The 27,611-nt window shown below is 35.1% G+C and overlaps 2 protein-coding genes across 2 annotated transcripts; one reads left to right on the forward strand and one right to left on the reverse strand.

The window, feature by feature from the left end:
* The first annotated feature begins 4,618 nt into the window (after positions 1-4,618).
* LOC129361710 (voltage-dependent L-type calcium channel subunit beta-2-like) lies at positions 4,619-6,501 on the forward strand. The gene is made up of 2 exons (XM_055032731.1): positions 4,619-4,789; positions 5,584-6,501. The coding sequence occupies exons 1-2, from the start codon at positions 4,619-4,621 to the stop codon at positions 6,148-6,150; spliced, it is 738 nt and encodes a 245-aa protein (XP_054888706.1). The 3' UTR covers positions 6,151-6,501.
* Positions 6,502-9,558: 3,057 nt separating this feature from the next.
* LOC129362244 (macrophage mannose receptor 1-like) lies at positions 9,559-27,221 on the reverse strand. The gene is made up of 31 exons (XM_055033681.1): positions 27,110-27,221; positions 26,563-26,925; positions 26,292-26,456; positions 25,643-25,798; positions 25,427-25,549; positions 25,035-25,172; positions 24,748-24,927; positions 24,357-24,511; positions 23,579-23,692; positions 23,235-23,350; positions 22,506-22,654; positions 22,228-22,427; positions 21,698-21,822; positions 20,499-20,574; positions 20,249-20,402; positions 20,080-20,118; positions 18,935-19,098; positions 17,844-17,905; positions 17,590-17,690; positions 16,824-16,966; positions 16,587-16,692; positions 16,172-16,299; positions 15,662-15,685; positions 15,469-15,571; positions 14,185-14,417; positions 13,630-13,795; positions 13,243-13,446; positions 13,037-13,153; positions 11,950-12,102; positions 11,483-11,512; positions 9,559-11,410 (listed from the first exon to the last, which is right to left on the reverse strand). The coding sequence occupies exons 1-31, from the start codon at positions 27,171-27,173 to the stop codon at positions 11,145-11,147; spliced, it is 4,317 nt and encodes a 1,438-aa protein (XP_054889656.1). The 5' UTR covers positions 27,174-27,221; the 3' UTR covers positions 9,559-11,144.
* Positions 27,222-27,611: the final 390 nt, after the last annotated feature.

Consider the following 27,611-nt stretch of genomic DNA (forward strand, 5'->3'; position numbering starts at 1 on the left):
CTTTTCCAATGTTTTGTATCATTCGCCTGTAGTAGTTCTTATACAGACAGTTATTGCTTTATATTGGCACTAAGCACTACTCTGCTACCTTGGAGTACAGTCCATGAAACATATATTATGGATCCATTTATTACAAATACACTTAACGTATTTTAAAGATATGCATTTTACATTTTTAACATACAAGCAGTGCCACTAAATTCAGTCTAAATGGTATTTCCTTTGACAGAATTTAACAGAAAATGTCTTCTTTTCTGATGAAAATGTGTCATACTAAATAAAGAGCTGCCATATATAAACATGCCAAGTTTTTGTGACTTCCTCTAACATGATTTCAGTGGGAAGAAACATTCTCCCTCCTTTCTTTATCATTATGCAGAATTCATTTAAAGAAACCAATAATTACAGTGCTGACATTGTTTAACCCTAAACAAATATGGAAATGTAATTTAAAAAAAATGAACAGTATATCATCATGAACAGTTTAATGTCTTTTTTGAACATTGACAGGGTGTGTCCTCCATTTTACATTCAAACAGTAAAAGCAATAAACAGCATGTAGAAAAAGAGCTTAACATGTAGCAATTATATATACATTCTGTCATAGGTAGAGAAAGAACAAATACAGTTATTGTTAAATTACTGAATATTTATTGTTTGCAATAAAAACAAAATACTGAAGCATAGCTGTGTTTACAAAAATTTATCTCAGACTAGTTTGCACAACTTCAACTTCTGGAAACTCCTAAATCACAGAATTAAAATGGGCTCTGGATTTTCTGGGGAGATATCGGATACTTCAGCATTCTCGATCAATGTATTGGTGTCGACCACATCAGGCTGAGATTTTTCGCCATTGAAGTACAATGGATTGTCAAAGGTGGGGAAGGGACGAGGAGATCTCTTGTAGATCAAGAAAGCGACAATGGTCATTGTCGAGATGATGGCGATAAGCATCACGACCACCAAACTTGTGTGGGCACGACTGCGTGGATCGTCTCCTCCTTGAGGCTCTGCACATGCAACAAGCAGACAGGGATAAGTTTTACTCAGTGAAATTTGACAGTAATATTGGCAGAACATGCAAGTAATCAAAAACTGCACAAATCATTAAGAGGTTTAACTTACCCTGTTTTGGATCTGTATCTGTCATCATAACTGTTCAGAAAAAAAAAAAGTGTGAAAGAACGAATCTCTTTTCTTAAGTTCAGCTGTGGTCTATATTTTGTAAGGTGTGTAATTTAGAACGGCTTCACTGGAATTTACAGAGTGCATATATTATTTAGTCAACGGACTAAATAATATATATTTTTAAAGTTTTGAGTCCATACATCAAGATACAGTGTAACAAAAATCAGCTACTATAATAATGAAGTTTATAGTCAAGTGTACACAGCAATAAATAGACTCCACTGGCATTATGTATCAACCAAAGATCTAGTCAAAGTGGAAGAACTGTTTGTATGAAGCTAATCCCACTTTATGGTTTGGTAGATCTTTATTCAGCTTTGCAGCAATTACTGCCATTATTTTATGCATGACTTTGGTCATACATAAAGTATTCAGTAGTATTATATTCTGTAGTACTACAGTATTCTGTAGTATATTTTACTACAGAATACTTTTGTAACAAAAGAATTTAATTGACTCAGTAAATTTAATTGGTCAAGTTTGTGTGGCAGCAGAATTAAACCGAATCATTAATATATATATAATTGTAGTATCACTGCAAAATTTAAAGCCATGCATGTGCAAGATTGAAATACAAAGTGTGATTATGCTAATGTCTCTTTTTTTTCTGTTTGCATGTCTGTGACTTAAATGTTAAAAGGGATACATGGATAAAACACAACTCCAATAGCTTCATTCATGGAAAAGACAACTAAATCAATTCCAAAACAAGTTAATATAATTGCTTTCTGGAAAACTTGACTTCCCTTGTGGCATCCCCCATATTTTTAAAGTCCTAATTAATTTTTTCTCATACTATCTAAATTAATTTGAAATGAATGTGTCAAAGCTATTTTTGTTTTTTGGCTTACATTGCTGCTCAATTTTTGCCTTAAATACACAGAGTTGCCACAAAGTTAAATCAAGCATATCCTAAATCTGGAACCATGATGGGTGTTCTACTCTTTTGACTATATTTGTACTGTTATCTCAGAGATGTGGGTTATTGCAAGGATGTTTCAGAGAACCGTTAGTAAATCTAGAAAACCCAGACTCCAAATGAGTCACGGTTTTTCTGATGCAAGTGTCCAAGGTAGAGATAGACTTTTTGTGACTTTGCTTTTACCGAATGTCTCATGAAAGCTGCTTTGCCACTAACACCATAGTGAATAACTAGCCTGTAGCCTCCACAGATCAGGCTTACTTTGGTTTGAGTGGATTGAGTGGGTTCCTAATCTGACTGTGATCCTCAGAGCTTTGAGACCTCTGATGCTTTTTCTTGTTTCTTGCTCAGCAACTTTTAGCTTGCATGTTCCTGCTTTGAGAAGCAAATGACTAAAAAGAAACGTTATTTGCTTTTATCTCCCAGACATAGTGGATGTAATAAATGTTTTAAACAATAGTTACTTGTTTTTAGCAGGTTCACCATGCTACAAAATATATTTACTGCAAATATTAATGGCTAAAAGGATGATGCTTGCCAATCAGACCTAACAACAGCATCAACAGATCTGCTGCTGCTGCTATGCTCTGCTTATTCTCATATATTTCTATCAGAACCAGCACAATCTCAGTCAGTTAGAAAACTTCCTGGTTTTAGGAAGTTTCATCTTGTTCAAACCAAGCAGATGTTTCTTTTTTGTTTTTGTTTTTTATCTTTATACTGTAGAATAGTCACAACCGTCTCCCTGTCTACCCTCTGATCCTTTCTATCCATTTCAATAGAGGAGGAGGAAATCAGTTAAAACAAGAGCAGGGATAAGATTTACTTGCTTTTCTCTTGTCTCTCTCATTGCCGTCTCATCCCAGATGCTGCCGGTATGTATGACTGAAAGCACTGGTTGTCTTGTGTTTTTGACAGCTCCACCTCCTTTCTGTTCTCATTTACCTCATGTTTGTATCAGCTGCTGCTACCCTCTCACTTCTGTGTGCTTCATTTATAGTCCATGTACACAAAAACTGACTTCATCCTGTACAGCTTTGAAATATAGAGCCAAAGTGCATTGAAGTGCTTTTGTGTGAGTGGGTTGTCGGATATGTTTTAGGACTAAAACTTGATGTCCTTTCCAGCTCTCCCTCTAGTGGACAAGTTTTAATATTACCCCTGCCATGAGTTGAAGAAATCTTGATGCATCTACCTTTGTGGTGGGAAGAAATTATACATATAATAAGAACAAAAAACTAAATATTTAGGCTTTTGGTGAGAGCTGCCAAGGTCTTGTTTTCTTTTGTTGTGTGGAACATGCTATTTTTTTACATGCTTTTTATTTCTGATGTCAACTATCATTTGCTTTGTTTATTAGTTATTTACAAGTTCAAGTAAAGCAGAAAATCTTTTGTAAATAATTTAAGCTTCTTATGAAGCCAGACTGTATGTGTTGAATGAAGTGTTAAACAGATTTAAACCTAAAATAATCTTCACAGCAAATTAACATTTATTTAAAAAAAGGCAACTTTTTAAATTTATTATTGTCATTGAATTGTTTAAAGTTACTGTAACAGTTTTTCTATAATAGTATAAAATAATATAAAATATGAGAATAAAGGTATAAAGATCTAGAACATTCCTACTGTTGCCAGTCTCAATATGTGTGCTGTCATATTTAGGGTTTTCCAGGGAGATCTTGTTACATCATCTATATTTTATGTTGTCTTAGAGTTGGAAGTTTACATTTTCTGTTTCTGCAGCCCAGATCCAAGGGGAGGTGGAGCGTATATTTGAGCTGGCCCGGAGCATGCAGCTTGTCATTTTGGATGCAGACACAATTAATCATCCACTGCAAGTGTCCAAGACTTCGCTTGCTCCAATTCTTGTTTATGTGAAGATATCTTCACCAAAAGTAGGTTTCATCAGTCATTCATCCTGATAGAATGCATTTCTCTAAATCTGTACTTTTTGCCCTGTATTGGTCAAAAAAAACTGGATACTTACTTTTTTTTAAAGTTGTGTTCTATTTTGCCTTGTGTAGATGCTGACAAGACTTATCAAGACGAGAGGAAAATCTCAAACCAAACATCTTAACGTCCAACTTGTGGCAGCAGACAAACTGGCCCAGTAGCCGCCGGTGAGCGCCATCTGCTGGAAATTGTTAACAACTACAATGTCACTATGATGTCAAGTCATTTTTTAATCCGCAAGTTTGATACGTTGTTAAAATCAATGCTGAGTAGCCTTAACATGCAGTAAAATAACAAATCCTGTTTTTTGAGGGATTTTTTTATCAGTCTTAAATCCAGCCTTAATTGACCACCAGTGAAGTTCTACTCATTGCAGTATTAATTTTTCTGGATTTAATTTTTCTAAATAGTTTTTGACACACTACAGCTATAGTTTTCAATAAACTTACTCCTTCATTAAACATCCTAACACAGATTTAATATGCTCTCCAATGCATCCAGGTGTTCATGTTTGTTCTATTTCTTTCTCACCATTTATTGTCTGTAGGAAATGTTTGATGTCATATCAGACGAGAACCAGCTTACTGATGCCTGTGAGCACATCGCGGATTACCTTGAATCTTACTGGAAAGCAACGCATCCGCCAGAGATGGAGCCTTCAAATGCACTTGTAGCACAGCTGGCTGAGAACACATTGCCTGCCTCTCCAGCAACAGTACCGGTGCATAAAACACAATTTATACAGTGAAAACATACAGAAATATAAAAAATACTATTTTATATCACCTCATTTCATCAAACTTCATCTCATTCATGTGATGTGTACAGATATTTGTTTAAATTTAGAGAAACTTTAGATTTTTTTAACATTATTTTTGCTTCATCTGTATGTTTCCACCAGTCCACCTAACATTTAATTTCATGTCTTCTCATCCTATTACTATGCAAAGTTGAAGAAGAAATGAAATAGGCCAACAACTGGTGAGTGAAAGTTATTGAAATATAACTGTTATCGTTTTTTAGTTATGGAAAAATGTGGAACCTCAAATACGTGATTTTATGTAATGTCTGTAATTTGTAGCCTATTATAGTTAGATGACTGCTTGATCGAAATAATTTTATTTAAGCCTGCCCACATAATGACAGCCATTGTCACCAGAATAGATTATCTCAGTGAGCTGACCAGCGGTTATGTAAACTATTAACAGTGAATGGAAGCAACTGAAATTCTCGGTTTTCTACTCATGTGAGGATTTAACCATAGTTTAAACACGTTTACAAAAGAATGTTTGTTCTTTTAAACAAATCAGAAGAAATCGAGGTCAACGTTTACATTTGAGCTGGAAATAAAAATTATCCATCTTATCATTTTGAAAATTTGTCACCATCTTCCTCACATTGTTTTCATTGTTCACATTGATCTTTCCACATCGTCTCTGTGATTTGGAATTGCAAGTTACTTAATTTTTTTGTGTGTCTAGTTAAATGATATTCATCTGGTCCTTTTCCTTTAAGGATGAGCAGAAGAGTAAGAAGCAGGCTGCCTCCAAGAGGAAGGGTTCAGATGAGAACCACCCAGACAAGGAGACCCCACCCGCCCCACATCAGGAGGACAGAGTTGAAAAAGGCCAAAGAAAGGAAGAAGAGGAGCGACATCTGAGGACAGAACCAAAAAGATCGCAGCACACCCACCACCATCACCACCACCACCACCGCCACCGCCGGATGGAACACCACAGCCACGCACAGCACAGCCAAATATCTGGTGACGTGAATGCAAAGTCAGGTAGAGATTACAGCCAGAGGCCTCCAAGGAGACCCCTGTATGAGGAGAGGGAGGACAAGGTGGAGGAAGTGGTGGTGGAGGGCGATGAGGAGGAAATACACTACAACCACCGGGGACATAACCATCACCACCACAGTAGCAACCACCACCATCATCACCATCATCACATACGCCATCGTGGCCAGCTGCATGACAGGGAAGGCTACGAGCAGGAGCACAACGAACACAACCGACATCAGAGGCATCACCAGCATATCCCAACACGGACACACCATGCAGACCTCTATCTTGTGTAACCGGGTTCTGCTTCACTCCACTGTACCAGGCCGACCCAAGTAACCCCTCGACTCTGCGTTGTGTAGATGTTTTTAAAGACCAGGAGTTCTGGGTGAACAGGCAGTTTATTTCCTGAATGAGAACAGATCGGGTTGGAATCAATGCAATGGGTCAGCTTCCCTCAGCACACTCTTGTGCAGCTTCCATAGACTGGCACTGATTACAGTACATTAATATTTTTAACATTCAATGAAAAATACAATAATAAATGATGTACCTGAATGAGAACAGATCGGGTTGGAATCAATGCAATGGTTCAGCTTCCCTCAGCACACTACAACAGAGCATCACGTTGACTTTAACTTAGCACAGAAAGTGTTTTACAATATTGACAAAACTAAAAGTGCAAAATTGGTGCCAGGCACACAAATCATAAATAGTAGTTGCACACTATTGATGTAAGTTATTACAAATTATATTTTATGTGTTTCTAACACTTTTCCGTGCTGTGTGCAGCTTCCATAGACTGGCACTGATTACAGGGGCCAGCAACATATAACCAGCCACACAGAGAGGAGGCGCTATTTCCCATTGCACTGATAATATATAAAGCAAGTGGGATTCTACAACATAAACTCTGTTACACCTGCGCACAACCATCACAACTACCACCACCACCAGGGCAGAGATCGGGACAGAGACAGATACAAGGACAGGGAGAGCGACAGGGATCGAATCAGAGACAGAGAAGCACGTCAGTGGCACAAAGATTCTTACATGGATGACTGACATGTTTCTACTCCCAAGCTGATGCAGTTTTATGCTTCCCATTTTATAATGCACTCATAGGTGAAACAGTCATTTTTGAATGTACACTATTTTTTCATACTGTTTATTACTCTTTAACACTACAGTGTTCTCTCCACACAGCCTAATTCACTTTATCTTTCACAAAAATAGAAGCAAACTACAAATTCTAATTCATACCATCAAAGGGGGATTTGCTTGTCAAAGTATGTTGCCAAGCAAATTACAACTCAATAAAGCATTATTCATGCATTTATAGGAAGCATTTCCAATATTTATTTCAGTTTTTGTAATTTAAAAGCATTGGATTTTACCATATACAGTTACTGACAAAAATTTAACATCTCATGAATTCTTGTAAGAATTGCACATCAGATTTGGAGGAGACAAAGAAAATAAACGATGCACTGCAGCCTTTATAAAATGAGGGCATAGATGGAACCATTCATTGACTCTCATTGATTAAATGAACACACTTAAATCCTTTTAATTAAAGAAATACTGAGCCTTACAACAAACAGTAAGATCACAATAGACCACTCTGCCTTGAACAATAAAGAAAAACAGCAAGAGAGTCTCCTACCTCTATAGGTTATGTGCAAGCTCCACTAGATATCCCTGAAATGGTGAGTTGGCTGTTGGGTCCCATTGATTTTGATAGTACAGCTTGGTTATCTGCTCTAAGCTCCATATAAAGCTCCTGGCCTTGGAGGGCAAGCACCGTTTCATTCTTACATTCCCACTTTTGGAGTTCACTTGTTTCATAACAGTTGTACAGGCTTACTTGATTCCCGACACTTTTTCCCTGAACTCCAAGGCATTTATTCACCCTGGGAACCAGCAGTCGATTGCCAGTTGTCCAGCGTATGTCGTCGCACCTGCTGCCAGCTTTAACTAAGCAAAATTCTGTGCCTGTGTTGGTAAGCTGAAATTGTGAATCTCAAAAGAGAAATTGTTCAAAACAGTTCCATGAGTAACTAAAATAAGTAATAGGGGAAAAAAAAGTCTACAATTCAATAACAGTAGCTGATTAAAAAATATTCTGGTGTTAAACTGTTTCAAATATCCATGTGCAATGGTTGAAACCAAAGCTTAGACCCATGCATTTTAACAGAAACTCACAAAAATCCTGCTATCAAAAGTGGGAATACTGTACCATTTGACTCCAATGAATGGAAATGTGTAAAAGGAAGCCCCAGGATCACATACAAGCCATGCATTATGAACCTTTAAAATGCCCCAAAGCTGAGCATTTAATCCATATGTTGCCTGCAGAAAATGTAGAAGTGATGTTAGAGATTTCAGAAAAGGGAAGGATTTAGTCACTGACTTATTCCGCTGCAACACGTCACTAAATCTCCTTTTCAAGTTTTTCCTTAAAGTCAGAATTCTGATAGACTTGTTTCATACTTATTTATTTTTTGATTAAAATCAGATCAACGCATTTTCAAGTATTTCAGTGTGATTATTAAAAAAAAACATTTAACCTATTTAATAACTTGAAATAATTTACAACATGTTTATTTGCTAAGATAATCATCCTAAATTTAATGCAGGACTCAACACAACAAAACAAAGCACTGAAATAAATCCAGAAAGGCACATTTTTATAAACTCACCATAAGAGTAAATGTCTTAAGCTTTTCACAATTTCTCTGTTTTTTTAATCTGACGTAAAAAATCCAAAAAAACAGGAAATGAGTCAAACTGCGGTTTAATGTGCACAGCACAATTTAATAGTAAATCAAATCACTTTGCCTTAGGTAACTAAAATCCTTCCTTTTTGCAAAACTTGCAAAAAGGAAGTCTTCAGAATGCTGACTGTCATTTTTAATTTCTCAAACCCAGTTTCTGATTTTCTCATTTGATTCAGTTAATGCTTAAAGTTCACATTCAAGTGTGTTGTGTTGTCCAAGAAACACTTTGAGCATTATAATAGCTCTTGCTGAGTTTTAATTTAAAAAACAAACAAAAAATAAATAAATGAAAGACAATGAAGACAATGAAGGAACAAAACAATTTCCATGATTATTTTCAAAGAAAAGCAACTATTCAGATTTTGAGAGGGTACACCGGGATCACCAAAACACTGAAAGTGTTTGTCCAGGTAAAAAGAACTTCTTTGTGATTCATTTCAAGGCTGCCCACTGGGGAGATGCATGATTCAATTCTTTTCATATTTGAAACGTCTTGTTATCCCAGATGATAAATTAACACACACAGACAGACACTCACGCAAGTAACGCAGATGGATGAAGGTTAATATTTTATTTATTCATCTGTCTAATATGATGTCAAATATAAACTTCTGTTAATAGCTACCATTTCCAGATATTAATTTTGTAGAGCAAAGCTGCCCTGGCTCACTTTGGAAACCAGCTTCTTCATTGTTATAACTTGTTACTTGTTTAGATCAATACATAATATATAGATATATTTTTTTATTTTGTGTGACATACTAGGAGACAATTAATCTGTAAAAAATTGAGCTGCTCTGCCTCAAACACCTTTGAGTTCAGTGCTTTGCCCGACACCAACATGTGGCAGGAGGAAGTTAGAATCTGAACCATAAGTTTTGGATTCTCAGCACACACATCTTCTGCCGTAGTCCAAGCGCCAAAGCATTTTACTTCCAATTTAATTTGAATTCACAAATTACATCAATTCACTTTCATTCATTTTTATTTTATTCATATAAGGCCTATTTCAAACAAAGGTCATTTTAAGGCACTTTACAAAACAGATCTAATTTATCAATAAAATTATACAGTCAAGAAAATAATCAAAGTTATACAGTCAAGAAAATAATCAAAGTTATCATTCGGACACATTTAAAATCAGGGAAATTCCTTCTATATAAATCCCACTTATTATACAAAATGGCCAACTTTGTAAAAATGAAAATAAAACAAAAAAAATGAATAGCTTTACTAGCAAATTCCATTTTATTTATTTACTTTTTTTTTTTTTTTACCAAAGCAACAAGTTGACAGGAAGTTTTGTTAATTAGATTTTTTTTTACAACATATTTATTTGCTAAGATAATCATCCTAAATCATCCTGAGCTTCAATCCATCAAAAATATTGATGGATTTCTCTTGTTAAGCATAATATAACTGATTACCATGTCAAATATAGATCTAAAGCAATGTTTTTATTTTTCTCTACATATTAATGTTTCAAAGTGGAATAAGATTTGTTGCATAAAACTAACAAAGAATTTGTGGAGGAAGCTAAAGATTAGGGTGATGGCAGGAAGTCCTTCTGAGCTCCAAACACTTAAAACCTCTCCAAAGATTATTCCTCTTTACCAATACTAGTAGGAACATACTGGCCGCAAAGGCAGGACAAGGCTTTCACAATAATTATTGCTAAGTGTATACTTTCCCATAAGTCATTTTTCAATCAATTGTAAATATTACAACATATAACATCAGTATTTCAAAATGTATAATCTCTTGCAATGATTGTTTTTGTAACTGTTGGAAAAAATACTTGTTAATTGTCATTTATTGATCACATTCACTTGATTCATCATTTACTCATTTGGTGCCTTTTGACCTTATGCTTCTAGACATATCCTGGTTTCAGAATAACATTACATATTGACTGCTGAAGTGAAACTTACACATTGCAACATTAAAGATGCAAGGAAGCTAAGTTCATAAGTTCATTTCCTACTGGAGGACTGTCAGCAAAGATAAGAAACCAATGGTCTTAAGTGCTTTTGCAGGACTGCAAAAAAACACCTTACATCTGCACAAATCACATAGGAAGTGTAGCAAGATAACTTCCTTTGTTAGTCAGAGAATGCTCTGACCTACCAACTGTATAACTTTGCATTTTCTCCATGCTGGGAATTGAATTACAAGCAAACATCTATAGAGACTTTCTACCTTTTGTGAATTCTGTCTTGTTTGATCCTTTTTGCAAACACATTTTTCTAACAATAATATTTGGAGAGGTGTTGCATCATTTCTAAATGAATGACTACTTTGAGTCAAAGAGTGTTCATGTCTTCTTTCTCAGTAGGCAATTAAACTTTTGCAGTAGTTAGAATACAATATACATCCAAGCTACTTGAATCAACATTCCAGTTAATTAATTGTTACACCATCTTCTTGTATAAATCATTCTTTGCATTTACATTGATCCTAAGCAGCCATAACAGAGAATACGTCCATGCACCATCTGCTGTCTTTTACAATTATATAGTTATTACAGGTTGACTGTTATCTTCATCTGCGTTCCCCAGCAGTTTTTTAGTGTCCACCAAATTTTTCTGTGACTGGTTGCTGCTGAAAAGCGGGTTGTCAAAGGCCGTTAACCCTCCAGGGATTGGTATGAGAGTCATCTGACGACCAGACTTCTTGAACAGGAAGAAAGCAATACCTGCTCCCATTGCAATCCCAGCAATGACAAACACAGCTACTAAAGCTGTGTGACCCCGACCTTGAGGATCAATGGCAACATCTGCAGAGAAAAAAAAGATGAAGAGAAAGAAAAAAAAAATTCCAAATAGAAAAAGATGAAAGCATGACTCACTTGGTTTGGGTGATGGCTTTGGAGGTAACACTGGAAAGAAAAAGAAAACCTTATCAAAAAATGTTGCAGATTTGGTTTCTTTTTAATTGGTAGAAATTATTTGCATGCTGCTAACAAATTCTAAATTACTTGCACTGTAATGTTGAGAGGACCATGTTTGTCTATGTGGCTTTTACTGTGAAATGTCAGCTGTTAGGCAGCTATTTTCCTCAAAAGAATGAAAGAGGTATCAATATGATCTTTAACAAAGTCAAACAAATGGACAAAGTTTAAAAAACTGAGGAAATGTACCAGAAATATTTCATTTGATACAGTGTAAATATCAAGTTTACATTGTAAAGAAAATATAAGACCAAAGACAATAAAATTAATTACACTACGATCTTTTTACTACAGCAAGGGAACTGTCTGAAATGCTATTGAAGTGATTTTGATAGTTGAGATTTAATTCATTGTAAAGTTTTTACCTTTGGCTGCTTTACAGATGTATGGTCTGTTTTGCCATCGATACCCTGTATGCCATTTCCCGTCTGATACACTAATCATGCCGAAGTAGTAAATCGGATACTCTTGCCAGTTTTCAAAATCCATGACCGTCTTATCCAACCACATCCATTCTCCTGGGGATAGACAGATATTTATTTTATTATTTGCTGTAATTTATGGAATAACTAAAATGTTTAAAAATAGAAATAAATAATAAATTACACAAATACATTGTAAAACATTTGAAGGTGCCTTGAAAATGCAATTTCAGTAAACATGAAAATTATTTTGGTTTTAATTCTGAAAGTAAAGTTCATAAACATTGTTTTTTAAGTTTATTGGTCTTGAATTGTGATTTTTAACTGAATGCTGCAATTTAAATCAAACTATTTCACAATATGAAAAAAATAACTGTCTTCATCTAGTTAAAGAGCACACATTTCTCTATTATTTTCACTCACAATAACACAAAATTATTTAGCTAACTACTTAATTAGCTAAATGGTTAAATAATTACTTTAGAATAATTTAAATTCTTGCTTCAAATTGCATGAACAAAATTTTTGATCTGGTGATAAATTTCATTAAACATTACGGTGCATTCTGCTCTCAAATATTCAGTGTGAACAGGACATTATCCTCAAGCTTTGTAAGCTAAGGATTGCTGAAAATAGACATTTTCCTTAATAAAACACAAGACTCAGATCAATCTAACACAATTCCATCTCGGGATAAAAAGACATGCTGCTAAGCATTCTGGGAAACAGTTCCCACTCCTGTCTTTTTCCGCTTGCAGTTTTTATAAGTGCTAAATTAAAAACTTAGAGGTTTGAAAAGATTCATAAAAAAAGTTGACACAACTTACTACAGTAAGTTTATATTTCACAAACTCACACATGTAGGTTCAAAATCTAAAACTCGCTAAATGTAATTGACTGAGTAGAAGACAGTAGACACAACTAAATGTGGCTCAAATATTTTACAGTGTAAAATTATTTTTGTAAAACATAGAAGACACATGTTCAGATAATTTTTCCTTTAACACTGCCTTTTTGTGATGTTCATTACCTTTAGTAGTTTTGAACAGGCCCAGCCAATAAGATGTATATGAGTTTTGAAATGTTTTAATGTTATTAAGTATGAAATCCTGTTCCCAGGGATCTCCAATGCTGGCAAGGGTTCCACCTTCACAGAACACACCAATAGTTAATTTTTTGTGAATGCAAAATCAATTTTCACTACTACAGAAAGGATTTTTCACAGAAGACACCTACCATGTGACAGACAGCTAGTAGTTGCATCTTGCCACTCTTTCTCTTCAGAGAAAAATAGGTAGCAAAAATTTCTGAAAGGTTTCCAGGTCTGCAACCGACTTCGGCCATATGAAAGCAGAGAAGCCCCGTATCCAGTCCTACCTGGATATGGGTCTTCTGGACAAATTCCAGGATAATCGTCTGATTTAACTTCTGGCGGTGTGTCTGTGTATTACATAAACAGTGGTACAAATTACTTATTTAATAATTGAAAAACGTTTTATTAAAATTTATTTGTCATTACATAGCAAAATAGAAGAAAATTTAAACAGTAAAATGCAGATTTAAGCAAATTAAGGGATGTTTTTGCTTATATGTTTATTTAGAATATATTTAGTTTGCCTTCACCTGTGGACTTCATGCAAACACTGCCGAAGTTGTGATTGCAATCACTGGTTTTCCATTTTCCATTAACATCCACATAAACACAAATTCCCCCTATACGTGGTTCATTCCAATCCCAGCGGGTGAAAAGTAATGGCCAGCCTTCTATGTATTGGAAGTAGTTATTAGTCTGAAAGTAAAAAAAAAAAACATCCAAAAAATAAAAAAGAGATAATACATATGGCTCAATGACCTAATCTTTTGTGTTAAGTAAACGTTGGTTACACAGATAATCCACAAATATCTTGTTTTGAAAATAAAACAGGGCTGAGAAACATTCAGTGTAATTTGGTAAAAAGGGCTAAACATTGTTAAATATCTAAAATATCTGTTAAACATTTTTCAACTGATCAAACTGAAATTCATATTTCCACTTAATACATCAGACAGGTCTTGTACCTGTAAAAATTTGCATTTCGCCAATTCCCTGTGAGCATTTTGTTATGAAAGCATTACATCTAATATGTTTGAATGGAATCTAGAATAAATGTTTGCTTTTAGAGGCTGTAAAGACCTTACCTGGTTTTTATTGAGTCCAATCCACAGAGGACGTTTAAGATTCAAAGCCAGCAGCTCAATGTAAGCCTGTGTCCACTCACTCCGTACACTGACCAGCTTGGCACCGTCAGCTTCACAGGTCTTCTGAGCATCAGACCAACTCTTTTGCTGGGTGACAAGCTTGATAGAATCATTTAGGATTTTGAAGTAATTCTCTGGATTTGGTGGTTTAGTTGTTTCAGATATATCTGATTCTGTTTAAGAATAGAAATGATAAGTAATAATTTTTTAGTTTTCAATCATAGTACTTATGTCATTGCAAAAATGTGCATTTAAAAATGTATAGATTTAAATAGAAATGATTATAAATAAATACCATCTACTTGTAATCAGAATGCATGAGTTGTGTAACCTTGTAAAATAAAATGGAGAAACATTTTTTGTGCATCCTTAGAAAATAATTTGTGTAAAAAATGTATTTGTAAAAAATAATTACTCAAGTTCTTTTAGTTAATATTTTTTTTACTGGTGCAAATAAAAAACTCTCTTGCTTTGGTGTGAGTTTCCACCTGCAGGTACTAAATTTTACAGCTGATTGGTCAATGCTAGGTCAATTAAAAATGTAACGATCCACTAAGATTACAGAAAAGTTCAGTAGGAGATTCATAGAATCTCATAGAATCAGGTGTATCTCAGTAGTGTAGAGTAGTAACATAATTCAGTATCACTTTTGGGTCACTTGGAAGCTTTTGAGTTTAGGGTTTGAGGTCTTGCTGTTTGTGTGTTTCTACCAACTGGAATTTGTTGGTGGTCTTTTATTGAATCAATGCATTCTGCATAAGTACAGTGAGTCTTCCCAAGTGACGTATCTCATGCTGTGACAGCACACTGCATGAGAAGCCATTGCTGACTGTAGTGAGACATAAGGGCAATATCTGTCAAATATCTAACTTAAAAGTAACTTCACCACCTAAGTAAAATTGGACATCTGGAGCAAAGTAGAAGGATTGTGCAAACAAAATGGTTATAAAAAGTTCTTGTGATTGGCCAATCAGCCAAAGAAAAGAAAAAAAATTCTCTTTACAAGGTTACACAAATCAATTCACAACTATGGATTCCTATTTACAAGTATTAATTATGCAAATTTTATTGCAATTTTACTAATCATTTGCTGTTTTTTAGTAGAGAGAAATAAACTAGACCTGGACTGAAGGTTGAAAGTGGGACAGAAAGGTGTAGTATGCAAGTAAGTGAAAATTTTACTGTTTTGAAAACCATCAGCAGGAACCACGTTAAATGACTTACGTAAGCCACTTAAACAAATAAATCCATTGGTGTCATTGCAGGATTTAGGTATCCATTTTCCAAGTCCATATGAAGGATTACCGTTGATCACAGCACATTTTTTCTGTTAGAAATGACAACCCAGCAAATGTAGATCAAAAAAGATGGTAATTAAGTGTAAAATGGTAAGAATTACATTTTAGAAAATACTCACCTCGTTTCGAAATGCAATATACAACTGCAAAATAAAGCAACATTTTAAGATTATTATAATCTGTACACCTCAGAATCAGAGAATATTTTTTGTTCCCCGCAGGGGAAAACTGAGGGAGATGTGATCAGAATTACAGGGAGAGATCATATCTATTCAGTCACATTTTCTTTATTCAGTCCCTGGTAGACCAGCCCTCACTATTAGGACATAATTTTCTGCCAGTGGGTCAGAGCGAAGCTTGTTTCACTAGCAAAAGGAATGGTTTTTGTGTATTCAAACGTAAATAATCTAAGAATTACTTACGTCTTCATCAAAAGGATTCTGACAAATTGTAAAACTACTGATTTTGTACAAAGAAAGATGAATGTTTTTATATTACTATAATAAACGGTGTGTAAAGGGTGAATGCCTATTTCGCTAATAAAACATAACACAAAATGTTATATTTAATTAATTGTTTGAGTAATAACATTTTCAAATTGACAACACAAACATACAATGTTAACTTACAGAAATATCAAAATTGACATAAGACTTTGGCCGTCCATCGGTCCAGTAAAACCCATTGCCATACGAGCTATGAATACCAATCCACAGGTTTCTATTTGGTGTGTTCGCCATTTCAGACACTAAAAACACTGAAAACAGAAAACAGTCGTTAAAGTCCCAGACAATTTCAAATCAATAACATAATAAATTTCTGGCTTTTCTGATTGGCATGGAAATTCCCATCACTTTGCATTCCAGTTTAATCATGTTTAGACCTGCAAACAATATTTCTAGTGAGGGTGGTTAGTAGTCAAATACAAAGCCTAACTACAGCAAGGCTGATGACTAGAAAACTTAGCAAAATACTAAGGTAAATGTATTGTAGCAAATAACTTGAACTGAAGTAAATGTTCAAAACTGTCATGAGAAAACCAACCTTGCTCATGTCTTGAGGGAATAGAGGCCAAGTTTCCTCCCATCTCTTGACATTGTTGCCTTGCATTGAACCATGTTACTTTTTTACTATATATGATCTTGTAACACTGAAATTGAGCCATAAGAAATTAAGTTACAATTTGTGTATATTCCAACCGAATGCATTCGATCTAGCTCCAACAGAAGGATATTCTCAGATATTCTCAAGGTATAAAACTGAAATGCTGCCAAATCTCACCTTGGAGTTGATCCTCTTCCAGCCTTCTTTGCAGTTACCTTGAGGTGGGACTGTAGGAGCCACCGTGGCATTGACAGGAGGTGAGCTACTGCGCTTACAAATAGAGCCGAATTCAAATCCACAGTTGTAATCATGCCAGAACCCTGTGAAACCATAAATGATTAGTCAGGAAGCCACAAAATGCATTTCACAATTTTGTGTGTATATACATAGGGATTGGTGACATTTACCAAAGTATTCATATTTACATATCTTTACAGATTGTTTATTGTTTAATTTTTCTGATTTCTTCATTATTCTCATTTGAACCTTTCTGTACTGGCCCTTAAAATAAAAATACATTAAGTAAGAAGAAAATCTATGGGTGTAGATGTATGTGAAATGATAAAATAAAAAAAGTACTAATAGTATTATTATTGCATTATAATAATAATAACTATTTTGTTAATAGTTCATATCCCTCCCCTGGTCTTAGTTTTGTCTATATTTTTTGAATGAGTAAAAGTTGGTGAACCATTTTTCTACAATACCCTATTATCTTACTTCATTATCTAAAAAATGCAATCAGAAGGACAAAATAATAAAAGTTCTTTTTAGTCACAAGAAAAAAGTAAATCACCGTAGAAGTCAAACTTCAAATCATGTAAGATCTAATGATTACATCACGGTCATTCCTATTAAAATGTTCCCAAATTATCAAGGCTCATATTCTAACAACACATATAAAATAGTTTTTTCAGTTACTTTCATTTAGTTATCTACTCACCATTGAACGTTTTCATGACAACACAGTTTTCATCAAAATTAATAAAATTAGGTTGTCCTTCATCCCACATTTGATAAATCACTGGAGAACCATCCATCCATCTTAAAGCAAGAAAAGACGAGGTCAAGTATGCAAAGAAAAATACACTAATCCATTAATCTGCTCTGTTACCATTATAATGTTATAATGCTTTGAAAGAAAGCTTGCAAACAGATATTCATTTTTTCCCAAATATGTTTGGAACATAAACTTACTGGAATGACTTGTCAAGATCCACAGTTAGTCCAATCCAGAAAGAATCAGAATGATTGGATATCTACACTCAAACAAAGGCTCATTTTAGTTTATGAGTGCAGGAGAATATGTAAGAGAAATGTAACAAGAAATTCAGAAGTGAATAACTTGTGTAAATTCATAACATTGTGAACTTCAGTGAACTTTGCAAAAGGCAAATACAATTCTAATCCTGCTGCATATCATCTAATTTTTTGGGCAATTCATTAAGTTCATCATTTAGCTCAGTCAAATGAGGAATTCATTCTTTTTTATAAAATAGCACAGTAAAAATGTGTGTAGGAAGAAATGTTTAATCCTGGGTCATGGATTTTAGGTCTCATCTATTATTGAGCCAGGGCAAAACAAATTACATGCTGTAAGCTATTTTAGCTCTCCTCTCTCATGCTGAGAGATAAATCTACAGTCCAATCTCAGGTGCTTTTTAACTTGAGGCAGAGATGCAAAAATGCTTACAAAATGCTTACCACTGATTTTCTTAGTTTTGGGAGATCATCCAAAACTTACATGGAAAACCGACCTTATCCACCAATTATACCTACCTAAACCTCACTGTCACCGTTTACTATCCCATGAGAGAGACTAGAGACTTTATCGCTATTTCATTTAAATTTTCAGACAAAAAACATATGGATTGGCCAAAATTGGAATCTGCAGATCAGACATTTTAAAGATTATTTAAAACTGACAAATAAAAGGGTGGTTTATAACAAATATTAATCTTTTTAGATTTTTATTTTTTTAATGTTTAAGTCTATTGTTTTTCTTCAGTTTCACAATGTCATGAACATTTGTGTGAATTTAACTCAGAAAATCCCAATGAAATACATCTCATATATTTATGATAAAATGCGAACAAGTTCAAAGAGCCTGAATGATTTTGAGAGTCTCTGTTCACATAATTTTTAATATAAAGTAAATTAAAATTCCACTGAAATCTGGTGAATATCGATTTCTTTTTGACAAGCTAAATTTGAGATTTATTGTTTTTTGTAGTTATATCTTAATGAGCTATTGCAAATGTGCCATACCAAATAATGAATAAACATACCTGTTTCCACAGGAAAGTACGCTCTGCTTCGCTGTTGATGGTCACAAGGTCAGCATGTTTCTCTCTGCAGGATTTTCGAGCATCGTCATTGGCCCTTTTCCGGGTTTCAATGAAGTATTGATTTCCCCCCCATTCCAGCCACCCATCAGCGGTACGGTTGTAATCTGTGCATTTGCCATAGCAAATAATGCACATTAGATACTCTATAAAAGTAAAGTCTGATACAATACAGGCAGATTGTAGCCCTGGATTAACTGGCAGAGCTTTAAAAAATCACTGATGATTGTAATTTGTTGAAAACATTAAACTTATCACATCAGATGATAGCTATGGTAGCACAACAATCTAACTACAAAGATTCTTCATTAAACTTTTACACCACATTTAAATCTTAAATTTCAATGTTAAATAAAATAAAAACCTTTTTTTAATCTATGCATGAATCATAAAATCAGATCTAACATTTTCATTCTCAATAAACAAATGTTAAAATTCTACATCTATGATAAAATGTTAGCATTTATGCCTCAGCAGCTGCTTAGTTCATGTATGCCTGGAGTCAGCTCTAAATATGACCAGCATTACCTGGAGTTTGAAAATCTGTTGGTTAATTACTTGGAATTTAACAGAAGTGCAAAAATATTATATTATTTATTTTAATTGAATTTTTGTTTGTTGTTTTTAAGACTCTATAAATATTGTCAACAAGTAACCTATAATTTCCGAGTAATATTTCTACATTTCCTTTAAACTTGACATTTTTTACTACAAAAACATGGTGGCCTGTTGGTGGTTCATCATGACACTCCCACCACAGGGCTTTGCAGTTTTTCTAGGTGAAACTCTGGTAGACATGTAAACATGTAAAGAAAGGCGTTTCTCAGGATTTAAACTCTTTTTGCAAGGAGAAAATTCAACCCGAACCCGAAGTGAACCAGACAAACCCAGCCTGATTACAGTTTAACGACACAGTTGCGATTTGTGAATTTCAAAAAGTAATATTCAATTTGTCAGAGTAAAAATATGCGCACAGTCTGAGGGTTTGCCAACCATTATTAGCATCACCACCAGAAAGTTTGTTGACTATTACGTTTCAAATTTAAAAACTGAGTTATTGTATTCAAGTCATTACATAATTCACTTACCTGGAGTTGGAGGAGGTGGGGGTGACTTCGGAGTCAACCCTACATATAGATAGAAAGCACACCAGAAATAAAATATATGGTATAATTGGGAACTATAACACAAACTTTGGTAACATTCAATGTATCTAGGCATAACTTTATATAACTGTATGCCATAGCCACCTTTTACCTGTACGAATCTGACAAACCCAGCCATTAGGCGCTTCACACTGTTTATCATTCCAAGACCCTGATAGACCCCAATCGCTTGAAAAGAATTCAATGCAAGATTCAACATTGTTTTTGTTGTTTGGTTCTCCATCTTTCCAGTGTTGAAAGTTTACCTGTTAAGGAAACCATTATGATAAGGATCATAAAGATCATAAATAGTTTTGTCACAGATTGAGAAGTCCTGTAAAGAAAACAATCTGTTTACTCACTGGGGATCCGTCACTCCACTCAAAACCAGTGCCCTGGTCACTGGCACTAAGTCCAATCCAGAGTATTGAATATTTGCTGTAGAAGTAGGATCCGGAAACAGATTATATATTTAAGTTTCAGTAGCAAATACAAGAGTACTTTGGATGACCTACACATTCCTCAGGCTGCCATATATGGATGAGTATGGATAAAGACCAGGGTTTGTAAGACCACTGATCACAAATACAGTATGTGTGCGTGTTCCCTGCACTCCTATAAAAGGCTCAGAGTCTCTAGTTTCGCTGGCTTTGTCCCTCCAACCAGCCTCTGAATTTCTGCTAACTTAAATTCAAAATTTTGCACTTGCTTAATCTCTAAATATATTTTCTTCGCTTAATAAATGTATGTTTGTACTTCAAAACACCTGAGTCAAATAATGGGGTCATTAGCAGAACTCTGCAGAACTTGACTGCGTTTAGGAGGTGATTCAACTATTTGAATCAGCTGTGTTGGACCAGGGAGACATCTAAAAGTTGCAGGAGACCGGCTCTTGAGGCCTGGAGTTGCCTAACCCTGTGCCAGAATGTGTTGATAAAACCTGTTCACAAACTGTTAATATGTCAATGAAATCTTAAAATTACATAACATTTTTGAACATTTTTTCAGTCCCTTCAGGAACCAATAATAAATGAGACTGTTTATTTACTGGCTGTATAAATCATGGACTATAACCATATATCAACTAAATTCTCAAGAAACTGGAGGGATTGATTGATATAAATTGGCAGTAAACAGATAAAAACTGCATTGATATGATTGATAATATAATATTCAATCACACTTAGTGTTTAGTCTGTGGAGGGCCACATAAAAAGCTACGGCGTGCCGGATTTGGCCCCCGGGCCTTGAGTTTGACACATGTGCTATAGACAACCCCTAAAAATATGCTTCACTGTAAAGACTCATATACCTTTACAGTATATGTGCCTTTATAAGCAAGCATGCAGCATGCTTATAATGTAAGCATGCTACATGGTATTTCTCATCCATAATGTGATTTCAGCCTTATTAGCAATTACTGAGAAAATACCAAAGGGATATTGATCATTTGGCAAACAAAAAAAAAAGAAAAAGAAAAAAATGACATAAAAAAGCATTGTGGTGCAACTCATTGAAAAATTGCTGTTTATGGCAGTAGATAAATAAAGTCCTGCTGTACCTAGATGATTGCTTATTCAAATTCAACTCAGCAGCGCTGTGGAAGCTTAGTAGGTCTCCTCCGATTGCTCTGCAGTAGTCCCTGGCCTCAAACCATGACTTAGTCTCTAAACTCCCTGGAAATACCTATAAACACAAGAAGTTCACCTCCTGTTATCTGTCTGTGTCCATTCATCCCTCATTTTATTACTGAGCAAAATTCAAGTGAATGCGATGTCTCCAATCAGACTGCAGTTCATCCTCTGATGTCTTTTGTTTATCAGTTAACTGTCATCATCAAAAATATGACAAAATGTGCAGGTTGCCTCAAACAAGTTAAAAGAGAAGAATCACACTCTCATCTCAGAAAGGCAAATTCATGGTTTCAAATTATAATAAAGCAGCCATTGAGGATTTTATTATTAGTGTTTCAATTATTTGAAAACCTAGAACAATCACAATTGCAATCAGCCATTTTTTCTAACTGACGTCACTTATGTTGACAAATCACTGCAGTTTAGCAGTGCATACATTAAAAATATCAAATTTCACCTTGAAGCAGAAATATCTTGATGAGATTTTGGTCCATCCATCTGCACAAAGGTCAGAGGGAGCAGTCGTTGGTGCAGGTGTCAAAGCTGTCCCTTCTGCTTGATATTTGCAGATGTACTTTTCTCTGTTTGTACACGGCAAAACGTCCCAGAGGCCCGCAGTGCTACCAGTGGTCATTGCGACACAACCCTGGTTGCGCCCTTGTTGGCAAAGAAATTAAAAACTGTCATTTTAAAAGTTACTTTCAAACACATTATATGAACATATATGTTTTGTACCTGGCATTTCCCTGTTCCAGTGAGTATATCTCACAGGCACAGTGCTGGTCCACTCAAAAACATCTTGGTTCTTCTGGTTTGAAAGCCCTAACCAGAAATGTTTCTCGGATCTGAGGCCCACCAAGCTGACTAGGAAGGCATTATCCACCCTGGAAACATGGACAATAAAATAATAAAACATTTACCACAATAATTTTTGTTATTTAACTTACATATTTGATTTTGAGCTACAAAATAGGTTAATTTAGCTAAAGATAAAGATTAAGTTAGGTGTGTTAGTCCCAAATACTGAGCTATTTAGATGCAATAATGTAAAGGTATTTCTTAAATAACAAGATAGAGCTACAGTATGTTTCACATTAGTTAAACAGCTAGATTTTATGAATGAGATGTTGCTGCTATGTTGTCCTACTAGGTCTAAGATTATACAGAACAACATGGTGTAATATTTTATGTGTATTCTTTATACACTTAAAGCTTTTTAATTGTCATTTTTTTATCTCAGAGGACCAGTTGTTTCTTCTTATGTCACCTAATTTGTTTATCATTACAAGAAAATGAATTGTATTTTATGATTTTAGCAATATTTCTTATAAACAAATATGGCTTGTTTGTATCACAAAATCCCTTTGGTGTTAGAAATCTGCCTCCCTCGCTCTCTTTTTCTCTTCCTCTCTCTCTCGCTCTTTTTTTTTAACATGCCTGTAAAAATATGTATATTTTATATACCTGTTTGAAACATCTGCCAAGTAAGAATTTGATCTCTTGCATTCCTCTTTCGCGTCTCCAAATGTCTTTCTTTCTGTTCCGATGAAGTAACAGTAGGATCCGTATCTTTTCCAACCCTTTTCAGGAAAAATAAAAAGAACATTTTAATCTCTTTCTGTGTCAAGATGCAAAACAATATAACAGGCAGCAAAACATTGAACTGACAATTGTGCATTTCTAATTCTATCACTTATGAAAACTGTGTTTTGTTTTGTTTTGTTATTTACTTTATTGAAATCTTTTACTTTTATGCCAGATAAAATATTTTAAAAAATGTTTTTCCACACTTGGAAAAAATCACTCACAACTTTGCAACCTGTATCCTGTTGTATTTCATCCCCACTGGGTTCAGAAGCACTGGTTTTCATACAAATGAAGCCATGGGTCTCCTTACAGTCACGATCCGCCCAGTTTCCGTTCTACAGGAAGAAAATACACAGTTTTTTTACAATAAATTGTCAAAATGCACAGATTTGATCTATGCAGACCCATTCAAAATAATGTAGAAAAGTTAGTTTATTTTAGGAACTTAATGAATAAGTGAAACAAATTAATAGATTAATTACATGCAGATGGATGTTTGAATGTGTATATTTCTATAAATTATGATGATTTTCCACTTACAGTTAATGAAAGTATTACATCAGAGCAATGAAACTATTTTTGAAAACACAAATGTTGGGTTAATGAAAAGTATGTTTAATACCTGCTTATAGGTTGTTATTGTCAAAAGGTACTTTTAATCTGACAAACAAGACTCATTGGATTGCATATTCAAAATTATTCAAAATGACTGTAATACCTCCAATGAGTTCTGGCTCTCCTGTCAATGGGATTTACTAGAAAAATCTCCAAATGGGTTAGAACCAGATCTAATCCATGAACTACCTCCACTTTTTTCTATGTAGAGAAACAGTTGGTGTTCTATGTCAGAAGCTCATATACCATCATGGATCCTATCTCAATAAGTTGAGTGACTATAAATGCATTGGTAAATTGAGTTCTTTGCTTTGTGGCCCAGCTTCACCATACCAGACCAGATTCAAATGTGTCACATTTAAAAGAGAACATAATGTTTCTCACCTCTCCTCTGACAAGAACACAATCGTTTTGGTTTGTTGCAGTTTGTGGTTTTCCAACCTCCCAGCTAGTGAAGGTAACTGTGGTGTGGTCAGACCAGTCAAACAGGCCTTCTGTTTTAATGTCATTGAGTCCAATCCAAAGCTCATCAGTGGAGGCTGTAGAGAGCGGAAATAAATAAAGGAATTGCCGTTATACATCTAAATATCTATCATTAGTTTACAGGACTTCATAAACTTTAATTTATGTGCTTAGTTTGCAAATTCCTTATTGTGATTAAAAGAAAAGACAAAATAGTTAGCTTGAATTTTAGCAATTGGATGGTTTGTCAAGTGTAAGAAAACCCCAATCTAAGAAGCCACCAGAACACAGATTGATATGAAAATAAGGGTACCATATCCAAGCTCTGACGTGATAAAACTATGGTCCTCCATATTGCGAATGCTTGCAAGATCGCCTCCGTCTTTACGACAAGCCTGCTGAGCACCAGACCAGCTTTGGGCATTTCGATAAAGTTGGAAGCAGTGACCATTGTATGGAACCCATGGTGCTGAACAATATCCCATGTTAAGAACTGATTGCAGGAAACACAAAAAGGAGAATGTAAACCACAAGGTGCAATAAATATAAGTTCACAACATCATAAGCATATTTAATTTCTCCAAGTAAAAATTATTTTACCTGCCGTTGGAGAAGCCAGAACTCCTTTACTGTAGCAGATGTAGCCAAATTCCTTGCTGCATATTGAATTTTGCCATGCGTACCCTACGGTTCCATCCATCATTCCACAGGTATATGCTGGATGGGTGATTGGTTGTCCTAAAACGACATAATGGAAAATGTTAGGTATGTTGTAACTTATCATAACTATTTTTTCACATCAGGGTTTAATTTTGTAATTTAGTTTTTCATCTTGAGAGAAAATGATTGTGTAAATACAACGCTGTGTCCAGAGACTTTGTTGTTGCATATAAATGACAAGAACAAAAGCAACACAAGTTTGTGAAGAGTTAAAGGAAAGCTATTTGTGGACCTTGTGATTTTTATCAAAATATGAGACTGAAAAATCCTACCTGAATCCCAATTAAGGTAACGAAAAGGGTCCCCATTAGACCACTTCCAGCCATGTTCTGAATCCAGAGTCAGCCCGGTCCAAAGTTTATATCCTTGGCGGGTTCCTTCTGGCTCAAGCAACACTATATGGGTGAAATAAAAGAACATTTAAAAAGAAAGACCATGAAGAGCTCATGTATTTTCTTGCCAGTCTGAGTTCTTCTAAGTCGTTGAACCTGTTATGTAAGCCTGCTCATGGGGGTCATTGATGGTGAGCAAGGAGGCGCTCTGCTGCTTGCAGCTTGCTTCAGCCTCTGCCCATGTCAAAGCAGAATTGGTGTTCAGTTGATAAAATGCTCCACTTACTGGATGTTTGATCCAGCTGTCCTTATCTGCAAAACATAATATACAAGTTCATCTAACTAAATAAAATAAAAAACAACTTTTTCTGTCATGAGGACATCAGATAACTTGGACACATTCTCAGGGTGACCACTTAAGGGTTAAATAGCAAATAAATGTTTTTTTTTCAGTAATTCTACAAAGAAATGTAACATTTACATTGTATAGATTAGCTACAGAGAGAAATAATTCAAGTTTGTAAACTCAAACCCAGCAAGTGCCGTTAGAAATATCAGTATGCTTGAAAATATACATCTGTGTATGGAGGCTCAAGTTGAGCCTCAGTCCATACTTTGGGAGGCATCTTTTTTGAAGATTTACCAATTTCCTGAGGTGGCATATTTATGTTATTTTGCTTTTCTCATGTTTTTTTCAAACAGCTCAACATTCACTAATGATAAAGTGCTTTTTTAATTTAAAATGGCAAAACAATAAGCATTTAAAGCACTAACTGTACTATATCACTAAGTACTCAGTACTCACCGCTTGATGGGCAAAAGCCCCATATCTGACGATCGTACTTGGTTTCAACAGAGCACCAGTTATTTTGGGCTTCAGTCGAAGTGCAACTTGAGTACCACTGGTTTTCGTAAAAGAAAGGGAACATGCAGGGCCTTCCTGCTGCATTGCCTCCTATCGTGTAAAGTTCTGAAAAATGAATAAAAAAACACAAAAAAATAGTTGCAATTAAGCACTCTGATTGATACAGATTAAAATTAGTTACTTGGATCTTGTGAAAAATGCAGGTTTATACCTCTGTAAGTTCTTGTGCAAGCTCCACTGGATGTCCCTGATATCGTGAGTTTGCTGTTGGGTCCTGCTGTTGTCACCAGTACAGCTTTGTTATCTGCTTGGAGCTCAATAAATAGCTTGTATTCGGTGTTTGCTTGGAGGGTGAGCATGGTTCCATTCGTACAGTTCCATTTTTGGAGCTCACTGGTTTCATCACAATCGTAGAGGCTTACTTCACTCATCACAGTTATTCCCTGGGCTCCCAGACATTTATTTTTGCCAGGCACCAGCAATCGGTCAGCAGTTGTCCAGCGTAGTTCTTGGCAAATGGAGTCCGTTTTAACCAAGCAAAACCCAGCTGCGTTGGTAAGTTGAAATGGTGAATCTGAAAAGAGAAATTGTTAAAAAATGAAAAGTTCTTATCAATATTTCAGTAGCTAGCTATTAGAAAATGTTTTGTCTATATTATACAGACATGCAAGCAATAATTAGACACAGATTTCCATATGCAACTACTGCTATTTAAAAAAATCTGAAACAGATTGAAATCAAGAGTTGGAATACTGCACCATCTAATGCCAGGCACTGTAGCATTTTCAGTAGGAGCACAGTGACAACACATGTGCTCCTCATGATTCCTCTTAGACTTTCTTCACCAGGAGAATGCTTAATCCATGTAATGTCCACACAAAATCTAGAAGTTGTGTTGGTCAAGATGTAGAGATGGGGGCTTTTATCCGGAGACGCATCACGACAAGCCACGTCATCACATCTCTTTTTTTTTTATTCTTTCTATTTAGTCAGCATCATGTCTGGTTTGTTTGCTTCTGACAAACAAGTAATTACCATATAGTTCCTGAAATCTGAAAGAGCAATTTATTTGAAGAAAGATACCCTCTGCACCATGTTCTGCCTATGACCTTTTCTTTGCATCCCAATAGACAAGAAAATATGTGCGTAAATGGTAAATGTAAATGTAAATGTGCGTTCCTGTGGTTGCAAAAGACATTTTTGGGAAAGACTATTGCTAATCAGAAAACCAAACGTTCAACTGTCGTTTGTCATCAACAT

Source organism: Poeciliopsis prolifica, unplaced genomic scaffold (assembly GCF_027474105.1).
Source record: "Poeciliopsis prolifica strain line A6 unplaced genomic scaffold, Auburn_PproV2 SCAFFOLD008, whole genome shotgun sequence".
In the NCBI taxonomy this organism is placed as follows: Eukaryota; Metazoa; Chordata; class Actinopteri; order Cyprinodontiformes; family Poeciliidae; genus Poeciliopsis; species Poeciliopsis prolifica.